Consider the following 13,758-nt stretch of genomic DNA (forward strand, 5'->3'; position numbering starts at 1 on the left):
GTCCATGTCGAATTTTAAACGCAACACGCAACACGCTGTAGCATGCGGCGCCCTGCTGTAAGGCACGACGGATACGTGCAACATTCCCTCGAACTTCATCTGGCATCTGTTTCATCTCACTCGACACGTATTGTCGTCATGGAACCTGCTGTTGAGGTTATACTCTGCGATCTGGATCTTGCCTTGTTGATGGTGTCGCTCACATTTGTTCTTCGGCTTTGTTCTTGCCCCTTTTGTAGATTTTCCACATTTCACTGATGTTTTTTATGCTTTCTTTTTTTCTTTTTTCTTTTTTTATAAGCGACTGAACTTTGGCCTTCGAAAGCAGCACACCTGTGTGCCGTATGGAAATGGAAAACATTGGAAAACATGATCGAAAATCAGTTCCATTATTTGATCTGTTGACAGTTCAATAGCGAAGAATGAAACGCTCCGTAGGTTCAGTATATATAATTAGCTATTTGACGTTCAAGTGCCTGGCAAACGAGGCCACAGATCTTTGTAAATTTGGGTTAATCGAAGGCGACATCCTGACGCTGCATTTGTGTCCTCTAATTACCCGCCGTAAATCGAGGCGCTGACAAATATTTTGACATTGGCGACGCCGCCTGCCTCGGAGACATTGTCACTGTGGTTCCAGTCCACTTGATCCGATCATCCGACCCGAGCGCCGTTCTCTAATGTGTGGTCGCCACTTGAGATCCGGTAGCAGAGTTTTGGGACTGTGAAATGTGATACGAAAACTTGAAAATATCAAAACCCAAGTCACAGCACAATTAATAAAAAACTTTTTGAAATGGATTTTTTTACCCATAATGTTTGCATTGAATTTAAAGTCAACTATCACAATGTTGTTAAATTGAGAAAAATGGTTCAGTATCATTTTGATTTTAGAACTTAGAGTAGAAACATTTAAATTAAATAATTGTGAACATTTTCGGACACTAAAATCCAGACAAAATCAAATAAGTATGAATCGTTTAATAAGTACCTCGATTTTAAAATTAGGCGAATCGTATATATCGTGTTTTCGAAATATTGCTGGATGTCCACAGCCGATAGAACTCAACGTGCAAGAAATCTTAAGTAACAAGAAGTCGGATCCATGCAAAAAGGAAGATCCCTGCAAAAAGAAAGATCCTTGCAAAAAGAAGAAGGAAGATCCATGCAAGAAGAAGAAAGACCCTTGTAAAAAGAAAGAGGATCCTTGCAAGAAAAAGGAGGATCCCTGCAAAAAGAAAGATCCTTGCAAGAAAAAGAAGGAGGACCCCTGTAAAAAGAAAGATCCATGCAAAAAGAAGGAAGATCCTTGCAAGAAGAAAGATCCCTGCAACAAAGATGATTCCAACAAGAAGAAAAAGACCGTGTGTAATAAAGGTTCGAATTATGCTGCTGTGTATTGAAGGAATTCAATAAATAATAATTTATTGATTTCTAGTACTAACACCTACATCTCCACGCTGCAAGGACGGTAAAGGCGGAAAGCAAAAAAAATAAATGTTGAGTCCCATTAATTTTTTCTGTTCACCGAAATAAAGATATGCCAATTTTAAATATTAGTCTCATCTTCTGTTGTGGATCCACTTGCTTCTCTCGCAGCCTTCAGAAACTGACCGTCTGGCGCCAGCGGAGGAGCAGTCCACATAATGGGTAGCAACAAATTGTTACGAGTATGTTGTTGACGGAACGACATGAATCACTATTAGTTTATGGCTGGCCAGGCACACAGAGATCATAAAACTGAACGCTCAGACATTATAAAGCCATAAAGCAACAAGTAAAATCGGCGCAAAAATAGCTGCCCAGGGAGGGGAAACTAACTCACACACACACAAAAAAGAGAAAAGATAAACCCATAAACAGTGATAAAAGTCGAAACCGAAGGCGTATGCAATCAGTGAATTTCCATGGACATTTTATGGCGATGCTACTACACATGGTACATCGGCTGAATCCCTCTACATAGTCCAACTAGGAAGCTTGACAGTAGCAGTCAGGAAGATTCAATAGTTGAGATGAGTCTTTTTAAATGTAGTACAGTTTTATATACAGGAAAATCAAAGAACTTGATTTCCCAATTTGAAACAACTTACAGAGACCTCGAAATTATCGAAAATTACAAAAATACTTGTACGAAATTATTGCATTATTCTGTGGAAGAACTGCTCTACATCAGCTGGCAGGTGCTTAAAAGCTCCCACGTAGTAACCGTGCTCTCGGAAGATGCACAGATCGCTCCTCTCTGATCTCGAACCTCTGGCATCCATGACAAAAGATATTTTCCACTGCAACGACGGGAATTCATAAATTTCACACTCGGCCCCGACGAGTCAATTTTTATGGCAATTCAATTGCGCTGCCACCGATATTTGTTTCCTGCTGCTTGTGCAGCTACCAGATCCCCAGATCACCAGATCTGCACCCGTTCCAGTTCCCCGTTCCCCGTTCCCATTGTCGGGCAGGTTGCAGCCGTATGGCCATCGATGAGTGTACGATTTAGTTTTCCCTACACTTAGTGTAAACAAAACCATTTCTAGACACGGGCCGCACTTGTCGAGCAAATGCAGCCGATGCTGATGCTGCTGCTTCTCAGACTCAATAGTTAAAATACTTTTTCATCTTTTTTATTTTAAGGTCTTCGAACGATCGATTTTTGTCTTCTTCCTCTCTTTGCGTCTGTGTTTTTGGTAATTATTACATTTTCAATGTAAACAAATTGCACGCTGCTAATTTCAGTTTATTTTAATTTTACAACATCATTTGGTCGCATCAATGACAAGAATACATTAAAAGTTTTCTTTTTTTGCATTGTGCATTTTAATATGGCTAACCTTGTATTTCCTGTATGACCGTTCTTACTATTACCTGAACCACCCACTGCAATATATTGTGGTGCGGTCACACTTGCATACTTTCTTTTGGCTTCCACTTCTTGCCAGACGAATCAGCTCTATCGGCGGCACTTTAAAACGTTCCGAAAGCCAGTCGATTGACGCAGGCGACGATCGACGGGCGGCCAAGAATCGATCATTTGAACGTCTGCCGTCTGCAACTCCACTTGAGTGCGTGGAGCTCTGACGACGCGACGCCATTCTATTCGTCTCCCCCTCCCACTCTGCACTCTCTATCATTCAAATGAACAACAGCCGCCTTTGCCACTGTTCAACCTTTCAACGCATAAAAAGGCCGAGGCGTAAAGTTTTTTACCAAATGATCTTTTTTTTCCGAATTATCGACGAAATTAATCTTAATCTTGAGTTTGCTCAGGCAACAGCAAAGGCAACAACACATGTGCCAAACGGCGTGTGCGTATGCGTACGCGTGTAGAGGTGTGGGAGTGGAGAGTACACACATATGCACTTACACACGCATGCATACATACATACACATATCTATTTCAAGGCCTTGACGTCCTTTAATTGTTGTTGTTGCTGCTGCCTGCTGCTGTTGTTTGCTTTGCTTTTGTTTTTGTGCGCGCGCCGATTGAAGTTTGGCCGACGCCGACGTCGACGTTCGTCAAAATTGTTGGCATCAGCAAACGCAAAACGGTTTGAAATACAGTGGAGAGATACAAGAGCAACAACAACAACAAAGACAAGAAGAAGAACAACAAGAACAGCGACAGCAATGTTGATGCCGATGACGAGTAAGAAAGACAGCCGAGTAGGCGAAGAAGATGAAGAAGAGGAGAGACATGCGCTGACTGCATCGCAACCTCGTCGACCACCAATTGGACCACCCAAAGCGTCGACTGTCCGTATTCTCCAAACCCCTAAAACCGCATAAATCCATATTTCTCTAGCTGCTGCGGCCGCCGTTTGTCGTTGCTGTTGCTGTTGTCGTTTTACTTTTTACGATAAATTACAGCAGCAGCACAGAAGCAATGCTGCAATCATTCATTCATGAGGGGATCCCAATGCCCTGCCTCCCCCCAATCGAGCGGCTCGTGTAAACATGTGTAAATCATGACCCGTTGATGGCCTCAACGTAGACAGGGAGAAGGAAAGGGCACGGCAGGGCATAGCAACATGTGACGTTCTCTCATTGCAGCCAACAACTTTTGCACTGCGACCCCAGTGCTTTTTTTTATTTTAATAGACAAATTAGTTGAGGAAAGCTGTGTCAGCTCTGCCAGCCAATCTTCGATTTTCGATAAGTATGCAACTGCTGCCATTTGGCGCCTGTTGTTGGCCGCCAGTGTTGCCCACCCATCGTCATCTTTGTCCCAAAAGGCCAAAGCAAATATTATTTATGCATGCATTCTCACACACTACACACACACTCACTTTGGGCCCTGAGAACTTTTTCGGTTTGTGCCCACATTGAGCGAGCAACAACAACACACACCGTGCACTTCCGAGTCGCATACATTTTTGTGTGATCTGCTCTTTGTTTATACTTAATGCATGTTTCAATAAACATTGTGCGCCAAAGGGCAAAAATTCTGATATTGAAATTTTGATTCATTCTAAAAATGTTGCAGCCTGTGCATACATAAGTTCATACGCATTGTGTACAATAGATAAATCAGCCAACACAAATACAGTAGTCTGTCGATTAATTTAAATAGTTTTAAATATATTATTATGCAGAGAAATAATGCTCCAGAAAATAAAAAATAATAGTAATAGTAATTTACTGATTTATTTTGACATATATTTTGGATTCCATGTTTGTTGGCAAGTGTTTATCAGTATGCTGCCTGATATACCAAGGCTCAATTCAATATTCTCTTAAAAGCTGGCAGTATACAACATAAAATTCCGTTGCTTGTTTGATTTTCTGTTAAGCACAGTCTGGCAAGGCTACAATTCGAAATGAGAAGAAAGTTGCCCCTATGCTAAGTGTTGGAAAATACAAAAATCTTACGTTTTTAAGCACTAAGAAGCGTTGATCGTGAGCAGTGAGACCAGCCAACGACGCATTTTAGTATTTGACTAACAAGAAATATGAATAACCTAATATTTCTTTAATGTTTAATATGAAACCTTGACTTAATTTAAGTTGATCTCATTCTTAAGCCTACTATTATAAACGTGGTATATTTTGGTATATTTGTCGTAAAATAGAGCATTTTAAAGTGCGAGCTGCGGTAACGCTGTTAAAACCGCAGTAGAAGTTAAAAAGTGATTCACGCACGCTCCCAAACGGCAATAGTAATTTTGACAAAAAAAAAAAAAAAGAAAAAAACAAAAACCAATAATAATTTGCATTGCCGCAAGACATAGCGTTAGAAAATTGATATAATTGAAACACGTTCGCCGCGAGAGTTTTTTGGAAAGTGCGGAAAAATTCAACGGCACCGCCAAGTCTCTGCGTCTGCGTCGCCCGAAATTTTCGAGTGTGCGGTGTGTATGTGTATTGTGTGTGAAGGGAGGAGAAGCAGCCAAAAAAAAGTGTACAGACGACGCGCAGACGCAACGCGATCTGCAGTGGCTAATTAAAAAAAAAAGTACCGAAAAAACGCGAGTGAAAATCAATTAATTATTATTGGCAAACGAACGAACGCCAATATAATCACATAAGTTGTTTGTTAACAAGTAAATAAATTGAAAATAAGAAAATGGGTTGTGCCGTGAGTACAGCACGAGATAAAGAAGCCATCGAACGTTCGAAAAACATCGACCGGGCATTAAGAGCTGAAGGAGAACGCGCCGCATCGGAGGTTAAACTGCTGCTCTTGGGTGCGTCTCTTTAATAAAACAGATCTCTTCTCGACCATAAGTATTTAATATCACATTTTTAAGCGACGCCATTTACACGAAAGGGAAATGCACACACACATTCTTTTATATGGGGTAACTTTAATAGCGATCGCCAAAGGAAACTAACAAAAAACCGTTTACATGCAAGTGTGTGTATGTGTGTAGACATAAATTTGTTTATTGCTCTTTCAATTAAATGGGCAAGATAAAGGAAGTTGTTTGACTCTTTCTCTGTGCACATATACATGTACGTGCATCTTTCATCATTATGCAATGCACAAGCAAGTCTAATAATTCGATTGCGATAAGAAAATTGAATGTAAATTGAAACCAAATGTCGAGCAGCGGCTTTAGCAACTGGGGCGCCATCCATCGGCTGCCATATGAAAACATGTTTGTTCTGCGGTTCTTCACACACTTATGTACATATATATTTATATATAAATATAAGTGTGTACACTTGTTGTGGCTTGTGTGAAATGTGCATTGAAGCGTTGCGCCATATCAACTTTGACCTCTCTGTCGCTCGAGTGAAATTAAACACCGCGTCGCGTTTTAGCCTTCTGCAATTAAATTTCTATACGAAAAAAAAAACTAAAAAACGCCACTACGAGAAATTATATTTGAATGCTTCGCAAGCGCACTTTCATTCATTCATTGCCATTCAATGTCTAAAACAATGAAATGAGGTTTTTTCCAGCTTTCGAGCAACAGCTACATACATGTGTACATAAATAGTTATACAAACACACACATAGTTGCACTTAGCCGCTTTGTTAATGAAGCGGCGCTCGTCGAATGACTCAAGAAAGGGGCTGCTGAGTGGCAACGATGATAGACCGCAACAGGGGGTGCGAAAGGGACATTCGACATGCCAGTTAAGTGACACTCGAGATGAACTCATCATTCATCGCTGTACAACACTGGCCCTAATATGGAATGCAGCTAAGCAGAAATCACTCGAACGTTAGACGTCATTCGATGAGATATAAAATATATATTAGCTTAATACTACACTACTTATGTACTACACCCAATAACTATTGTGAATTGGTGGCATTATAAAAGCAATGCAGTTTTCATTTATTATGTATTCAACTTGCAAGCAGAATTTCATTGTACTGCACAATTCAGCTGCTCGTTAAGACAAACAATTATAAGTAGAGTGACAAGCGCAGCAAGTATGCATGACAGTGTTGTTTGTTTATGGCAAGCAAGCAAAAAACAAAAAACACCTTGCAACACTTGCCTAACATTTGTGCTCTCATATTTATTTTATTGTTGGTATTTTCACTTCTATGGTATGAAGTATCTCTTTCGCCGTTGCTGCTGCGCCTGCGTTGCTCTCACTATCTATGCGTCCCTGTCTGGCAGACCTAATTGGTCGGGACAGCGACTCTTGTTGTTGTTGTGCTGCTGCTTTTACACTGACATTTTAAGTGGGGTGAATGATATTAGTGCAAATAAATGGCCCCACATCAAATGCAGCTGTGCATGTGCGCGTGCGCATTCGTATATGTGTGAATGCATACACGTACATACATACATGCATGTTTTATGTCTGTGCTTGTTTGGACTGCGCTTGTAGTTTGGCAGCTGTTGCTTTGCGACTTTTGCAGCTTCGCTTGTGTTTGTCTTGTTATTGTTGTAGTTGTTTTTGTGCGGTATTAATACAATTTTGCTATTGTTATTGCAGTGGGTGTCTGACCATTGGCCCCTCTTCAGTCGAATTACGCCACTTAATTTGCTGTCACTCACTCTCCCTTCCTCTCTTTGACACGCAATTCAATTGAGAGTGCAACTTTCGTTTCAATTCTACAATTTACAAAATGTGTTCATGCGAGTGAAATGTTATTCCCATTTGTAGTATTTGCATAAGATTGCGATAGGAAGGAAATCAAATATGAGTAAGAAATTGTATGTACAAGTAAATAACATTAATAAATAATAATAAACCACATGATGCCGACGACACATTACGTTTGGCAGTTCCACAGATAAACAATATTCGACACGCACACAAACACAAACACTTGGAAGTACTGTCAACACAAACGACTTAATCAACAATTTTTTAAGAATTTTCTATATATGTTCCTCACATATATAATGTACTTTATGTGCTTGTCGCAATAATTCATGTCGCCTCGTTGCCTTATCGGACTTATCAATAAATAACCTCTTAGCGATCGAATATTAAAAACATGAATTCTTCAACTAACATGCACTCGACTTTACCTCACTAAAAAAGCATACAAGTTAGATGCGATAATAATTGCGCTTTAAATAGCAATTTGAATTTACAAACATACGAACATATCGATAATGCTGCCACTTCCGTTGGCCAATTATGAAATGCCGCAGAGTGTGTGTTTATTTACGAGTAATAATAAGTGCAAGTATTCACGATTCATCATGCAGTGAAGTCTGCCTCTGATTAACACAGGCATATTTCTCTCACTCAACTTATCTAAAAAAGTTCAGACGCCAGCCGCTTGGCGGCGCCAATGAAACTCGATTACGATTACTCATGCAAACGCAGCAACAGCAATCGAGCAATTTGTTTTGGAATGGTTTCAGCTTTCTTTTGTTGTCGGAGAATATCGCTGTTTGCCTTTAGTCACCTTTTAATACGCATAGGTATGCGTGTGTGTGTATATGTGTCTAATTGTCCAGGAACTGCAATTGTAGAATTGCGACTCGTGAGTGTGTGTGTAACACTCCCCACTCACAGCTATAAGTATTGCCTGGGGTGACGGAGGCTGCACTGTCTATGTATGTGTGCATGTGAGAGTGTGCTAATGAAGTTAATTTTAATACCGCTGATTATCATGATGAGCGATGTTAATGATGATTATGCGGTTGTTGTCGCAGTCGCTGCTTCTGCTTCTGGTTATGTTGTGTTTTGTTGTAATCGTGCCCAAGCACGCTTTGTACTCACCGCTATTCGATTCGCGCCTCTTTAGAACGTTCTCATTCTCTCTCTGTCTCTCTTCTCATACTGCGGCTGATTATTATGGCACAGTTAACGGTGCATTGATAAATGAATATACAACGCACGTTTGTGTGTGTGTGTGTTATTATTATTATTAAATTGACCTTTTTTCGCCATTGTTACAAACTGTTTTTTGTTCACATTCGAACATTTCCTAATTCGTATTCAGATTGGTAAGGGCCCCTTTTTGGCCGTCTTTTAAGCCATAACATCGTGTATAACGACATTTTTGTTTATTGCTAAATTAGTGCGCATTGTTGCTTGTTAGTTTGTAAAAAGTAAATAGAAAAAAAAAATAGGAAAAGGCTTAATATATCAACGGGCTGTTAATGCCCGTAAGTTGGACTTGGAGTTCGTTGGGAAGCAGTACTAAGCGCAGTAAAAAGTGAAAGTACAGTTGAGTTAAGGCATTGCAATTACCTAACCATCACTCTTCGTCTCTATGCTTCATATGTGCTTCTGTCTCTGGGAATGGACCTTAACAACAACAGTCAAAGCAGCGACAAAAGCATTGAATGTTGCAAAGATTTAACTGAAAAGAAAGAAAAAAAAGTTGGCTTAATGTTCCATTGTTGCAATCGTCAGCGACATCGCCTATCGTTTTATAACTTAGGAAAACTTCGGCCGGCAGTTGAACGAGATCATGACTACAATAAAAACATGCAGTTTTTATTATTTTTACTTTTTTGGGTGGTAGAGGAAACTAATAAACACGTAACATCGTTTTATTGTCTATGCGGCTAGTTGCAACACCTTCGATATGGTCAGTTTATTTTTATTTGTACTTATTCCTCCACTCTTCTGTCTCGACTGTCAATACAGGCCTCGAAATACAGTACACTCCCTATAAAGTGAACTAATGGAAACCAGGACTCTTCTAAATTTATTATATTACTTTTTTTTATTATTTTTATTATACAAACTAAAGTTTTGATTAAAAAATATTTAAAAAGTAGATATTTTTAAATCAAATTATATAATTATTAGATATTGATTTTTAAAAATGAATTATCCCCATTATATTTACAAATCGAAATTTCACTCTTTAGAGTGAGCACTGTTTAATCATGCTCAGCGTTTTATTTATTTACGACTCATGTGGAAACTTTATGCACTTTTTGATAACTCGAATGTGCCGCGAGAGTTCAATGAACTGTTTAATGTTGAAGTAAGGAATTTATAAATAGGGAATTATTAAAGTCTAAATTCGATTGCTAAATAAATAAATTGCAATCGCCGCTAGTTAGCTATGTACGAAGTTTGTAACAAGCTCAATTACTTGGGATTACATGACCATCGCAATTGAGCTTAGGAGTCGACTCGGCGAGCTTTTTGGCCTCTTGAACCCAAAGACAATTGAGCAATTTGTGGCAAGCCACCATACATTCATTCATAGAGACAGTAGGCAACAACGAGACGACTACGATGACTACTATCCATTGATTCATTCATAGCGAGTTTTACGCACGACACAAAGAAGCGAAATTTCTTCCACAGTCACGATGTCAGCATCAATTACTTACTAATAGAATGAGCTCATTCTAAAAATATTTACTTATATATTTATTGATGTTGTGGTTTTCTTTCAGGTGCTGGCGAATCTGGCAAATCAACGATAGTGAAGCAAATGAAGATCATCCATGAGACGGGCTATTCACAAGAAGAGTGCGAGGAATATCGTCGCGTCGTCTACAGCAATACGGTACAGAGTCTGATGGTCATCATACGTGCCATGGGCCGGCTAAAGATTGAGTTTGCGGATCCCGGAAAAACGGACATTGCCCGTCAGTTCTTCACACACGCCTCGGCGGCAGATGAGGGCATTCTGCTCCCAGAGATTGTGATGCTCATGAAGAAGCTATGGTCCGATGGTGGAGTGCAGCAATCCTTTTCACGTTCGCGCGAGTATCAACTGAATGACTCGGCTGGCTACTATCTGAACTCACTGGACAGGATTGCGCAGCCGAACTATATTCCTACACAGCAGGATGTGCTGCGCACGCGTGTCAAGACCACAGGCATTATTGAGACGCACTTTAGCTGCAAACAGCTACACTTTAAGTGAGTTTGACATATTACTCACCATATTTGATAAGAGTTCTAATTAAAATGTTCTTATTTGCAGGCTATTTGATGTGGGCGGTCAGCGTTCAGAGCGTAAGAAGTGGATTCATTGCTTTGAGGGAGTCACAGCCATCATCTTTTGTGTGGCACTCTCAGGTGAGTTTCCATTATTAACTCTTTAGACGATGCAGTATTTAATTGAAATTATCTTATAGGCTATGACTTGGTCTTGGCCGAGGATGAGGAAATGAATCGCATGATTGAATCACTCAAGCTCTTCGACTCCATCTGCAATTCCAAATGGTTCGTCGAAACGTCTATCATACTCTTCTTGAACAAAAAGGATTTGTTCGAGGAAAAAATCAAACGATCTCCTCTCACAATATGCTTCCCCGAATACACTGGTAATACATTATAATCAGATCATCAATTTAAACGTATTGTTAATCAATTATCTGTTCTACTTTGCAGGTTCGAACACATTTGAGGAGGCCGCCAATTACATTCGCATGAAATTCGAAAATCTCAACAAACGAAAAGACCAAAAGGAAATCTATACGCATCTCACCTGCGCCACAGATACGAACAATGTGAAGTTTGTATTCGATGCCGTTACAGATGTCATCATCAAAAACAATCTGAAACAAATTGGATTGTTTTAAGAATATAGACAAGACAGAAAGATATAGGGAGAGAAGCAGCTTATATGATTAGAGTGCGTCTTAGTATTAACGGAAAGCGCGCAAACATTTCCATTACATTATAATTACTAGTAGACAGATATATATACATTTTACATTCATATACTAACATATGTATATGCATACATAGTCCATTATGTATAGTGTAATACGTACATTTATATACTTATTCTATTATTACATTTGAAATGCTTTACAATGCTCTTGAGATAAACTTATATGTATGTGTAAACAACGAACCGATTTTGTTGCCAATAGTCGCGGAACAAATAACCAACTGCAATTAATTAAGTTAACTGTTTAAATGCTATAAGTGAACTAATTAAACTACGCGTGTATGTATGTAATTTAACAAGTGTAAATTAGGCGTCATTAGGATGGAGCTTGCTAAAGACAATTGGCCACTCTTGTGCATAAATGCCACAATTGTGGCCAGTTGTCTTTTGAGTTTTATTTAAGTTTATTTACTAAATCATTTTGTGTACTGTAAATGTGACTAAATTGCATGGCGCAAAATCAACCGACTACGTCAAATGTCATTCTCTCATTTTACGCCATGCATTTCTATGCCACGTCTTGCAACACTTATCATTGAGGACGCCGCCGCGTACATTTTGCCAAGAGCTTAGCGCACCATTTAGACTCTAAATTTTAGAGTGAGCGTGGGCCACATTTTTGTATGCCCGTTTTACGTGTAACTAGAAAACTTACTAATATTTTTTAGTATTAGCTTAAATAAAGACAAAATACAACAACTAACGCAAATGTTTATTTACTATTGGAGGAGTTTGGTAAGCAAATATCCAGTGTCAGACAATAAACTTTACAAATGGAAATAAGTGTTGCACAGCACTGTTCTCACCTCACTCACTCGTGGTGAGTTTATCGTGGCGTCAAAAGTCGTACGTTCTTTTGCTGTCAACGTTTGTCAGAGTCAGAATAGTTGTTTGCGTTAATTCGATCAAACTCTTCAAAAATATTCTGGTTTATTCGAGTTATTCCGTTTAGTCTTGTTGAAATACACGAAAAACCAAAGCTGAGCTTTAACTAAACAAATATGTTGCGTGCATTAGTCTCGGTTAGCCAACGTGCCAGGGCTCCTCAAGCGATGCTGCTGATGAAGGGCATGGGTAAGTGTTCTAGAATTTTAGCAGTATAAAGTTTTTTTTTTTAATTTGTTAAATTGCGAATGACTCCTTCGAGGAATTCCAGCAACAATCACTGCTAAGAATCAGCATGAAAACTCTTATTACGAAATATCGCGATCTCGTTAATTAAATACAAAAATACATACCTTTTTATATGCATGTTTAACTATTCATCTATGCAGATCCTGGATTGCTGGCACAGATTAAGCAGCGTCAGTCCAACGTTCTGGCTCGTCAGTTAGTCCGCAGCTTTGCCAGCGGCAATGACAGCATCAAGGGAGCAGCCACTGGCGTCCCTCAGGGAGGCATAATTGGCAGCATTGGCGGAAATGCAACGACTATGGGACATGCTGCCGGCGATGCAACTGCCTGCGGTCAGGTGCAGACTGCAACCTTTGGCAATGCGGGCTCAGGCGCCGGCGATGGCTGCAAATCAAATGAGGGTAACACCAAGGCAGGCACAATTACATCCCAATTGCATACAACTTCTACGCTTCCAGAGTGCGGCAACATTGGCACTGTTGAGTCGACAGCAGCTGCTGCGCCAAAGAAAACCAAAAAGGCCAAGGCGACAGCATCGTATTCCAAAGAACCTACCACTGATCGCGCAGCATCTGTCGGCAACATGGCCGATGATGCAGTGAAGCAATTGCAGGAAGTAGCTGCCAATTTGCCCAGCAAAGCGCAGGTGGAGAAGTTTGTCTTTCGCGTCTTGGCTTTTGTTTATGACATCACCTATCTAACGGGCACCTGGACCATACGTTTTGTGGATGAGAAGATCTTGCGGAATGCCACAGTCCAGTACTATTGGAAGCGATTCCACGAGAAAATGGAGCAGGCAAAGAAGGACTAAACATTGTCAATGGTTTTCGCAAACAACAAATATTCATGAATTATAAGCAACACGAATCACATACATAAATCTCAAATTTCAAGATCTATATAATGTGTTTAATTTGAATTAAACTTTTGCTTAGTTTTTAGATTTGGTATTGCTTTTGGGTCTGGCTTAAATTCAGTAAAGTTTGGTAGATTTCAATCAATTTACAATATTCCGCGTACATTTGTATTAAGCAATTCAGATAAATCACAACTTTTAAAATTAAGTTTATTATTTTATTATTATTATTAATTTGTCAAATATG

General features: G+C 39.5%; 3 protein-coding genes across 4 annotated transcripts; all 3 read left to right on the forward strand.

Moving 5' to 3' along the window:
* Positions 1 to 874: 874 nt before the first annotated feature.
* Positions 875 to 1,554, forward strand: LOC117571391 (sperm-specific protein Don juan-like). The gene is made up of 2 exons (XM_034253510.1): positions 875 to 1,377; positions 1,439 to 1,554. The coding sequence occupies exons 1-2, from the start codon at positions 972 to 974 to the stop codon at positions 1,495 to 1,497; spliced, it is 465 nt and encodes a 154-aa protein (XP_034109401.1). The 5' UTR covers positions 875 to 971; the 3' UTR covers positions 1,498 to 1,554.
* A 3,557-nt stretch (positions 1,555 to 5,111) lies between these two features.
* Positions 5,112 to 12,224, forward strand: LOC117571387 (G protein alpha i subunit). Its single transcript, XM_034253506.2, has 5 exons — positions 5,112 to 5,684; positions 10,290 to 10,761; positions 10,826 to 10,920; positions 10,980 to 11,168; positions 11,236 to 12,224. Exons 1-5 carry the CDS (start codon positions 5,564 to 5,566, stop codon positions 11,424 to 11,426), a joined length of 1,068 nt encoding a protein of 355 aa, XP_034109397.1. The 5' UTR covers positions 5,112 to 5,563; the 3' UTR covers positions 11,427 to 12,224.
* Positions 12,225 to 12,384: 160 nt separating this feature from the next.
* On the forward strand, positions 12,385 to 13,596 carry LOC117571390 (uncharacterized). 2 transcript variants are annotated; one of them, XM_034253509.2, is made up of 3 exons: positions 12,385 to 12,595; positions 12,796 to 13,056; positions 13,114 to 13,596. In XM_034253509.2, exons 1-3 carry the CDS (start codon positions 12,523 to 12,525, stop codon positions 13,464 to 13,466), a joined length of 687 nt encoding a protein of 228 aa, XP_034109400.1. In that variant the 5' UTR covers positions 12,385 to 12,522; the 3' UTR covers positions 13,467 to 13,596. The 2 variants fall into 2 exon arrangements, with proteins under 2 accessions (XP_034109400.1, XP_051859605.1); XM_052003645.1 differs by having other exon boundaries at positions 12,386 to 12,595; positions 12,796 to 13,596.
* Positions 13,597 to 13,758: the final 162 nt, after the last annotated feature.

Source organism: Drosophila albomicans, chromosome 3, assembly GCF_009650485.2.
Source record: "Drosophila albomicans strain 15112-1751.03 chromosome 3, ASM965048v2, whole genome shotgun sequence".
Classification (NCBI taxonomy): Eukaryota; Metazoa; Arthropoda; class Insecta; order Diptera; family Drosophilidae; genus Drosophila; species Drosophila albomicans.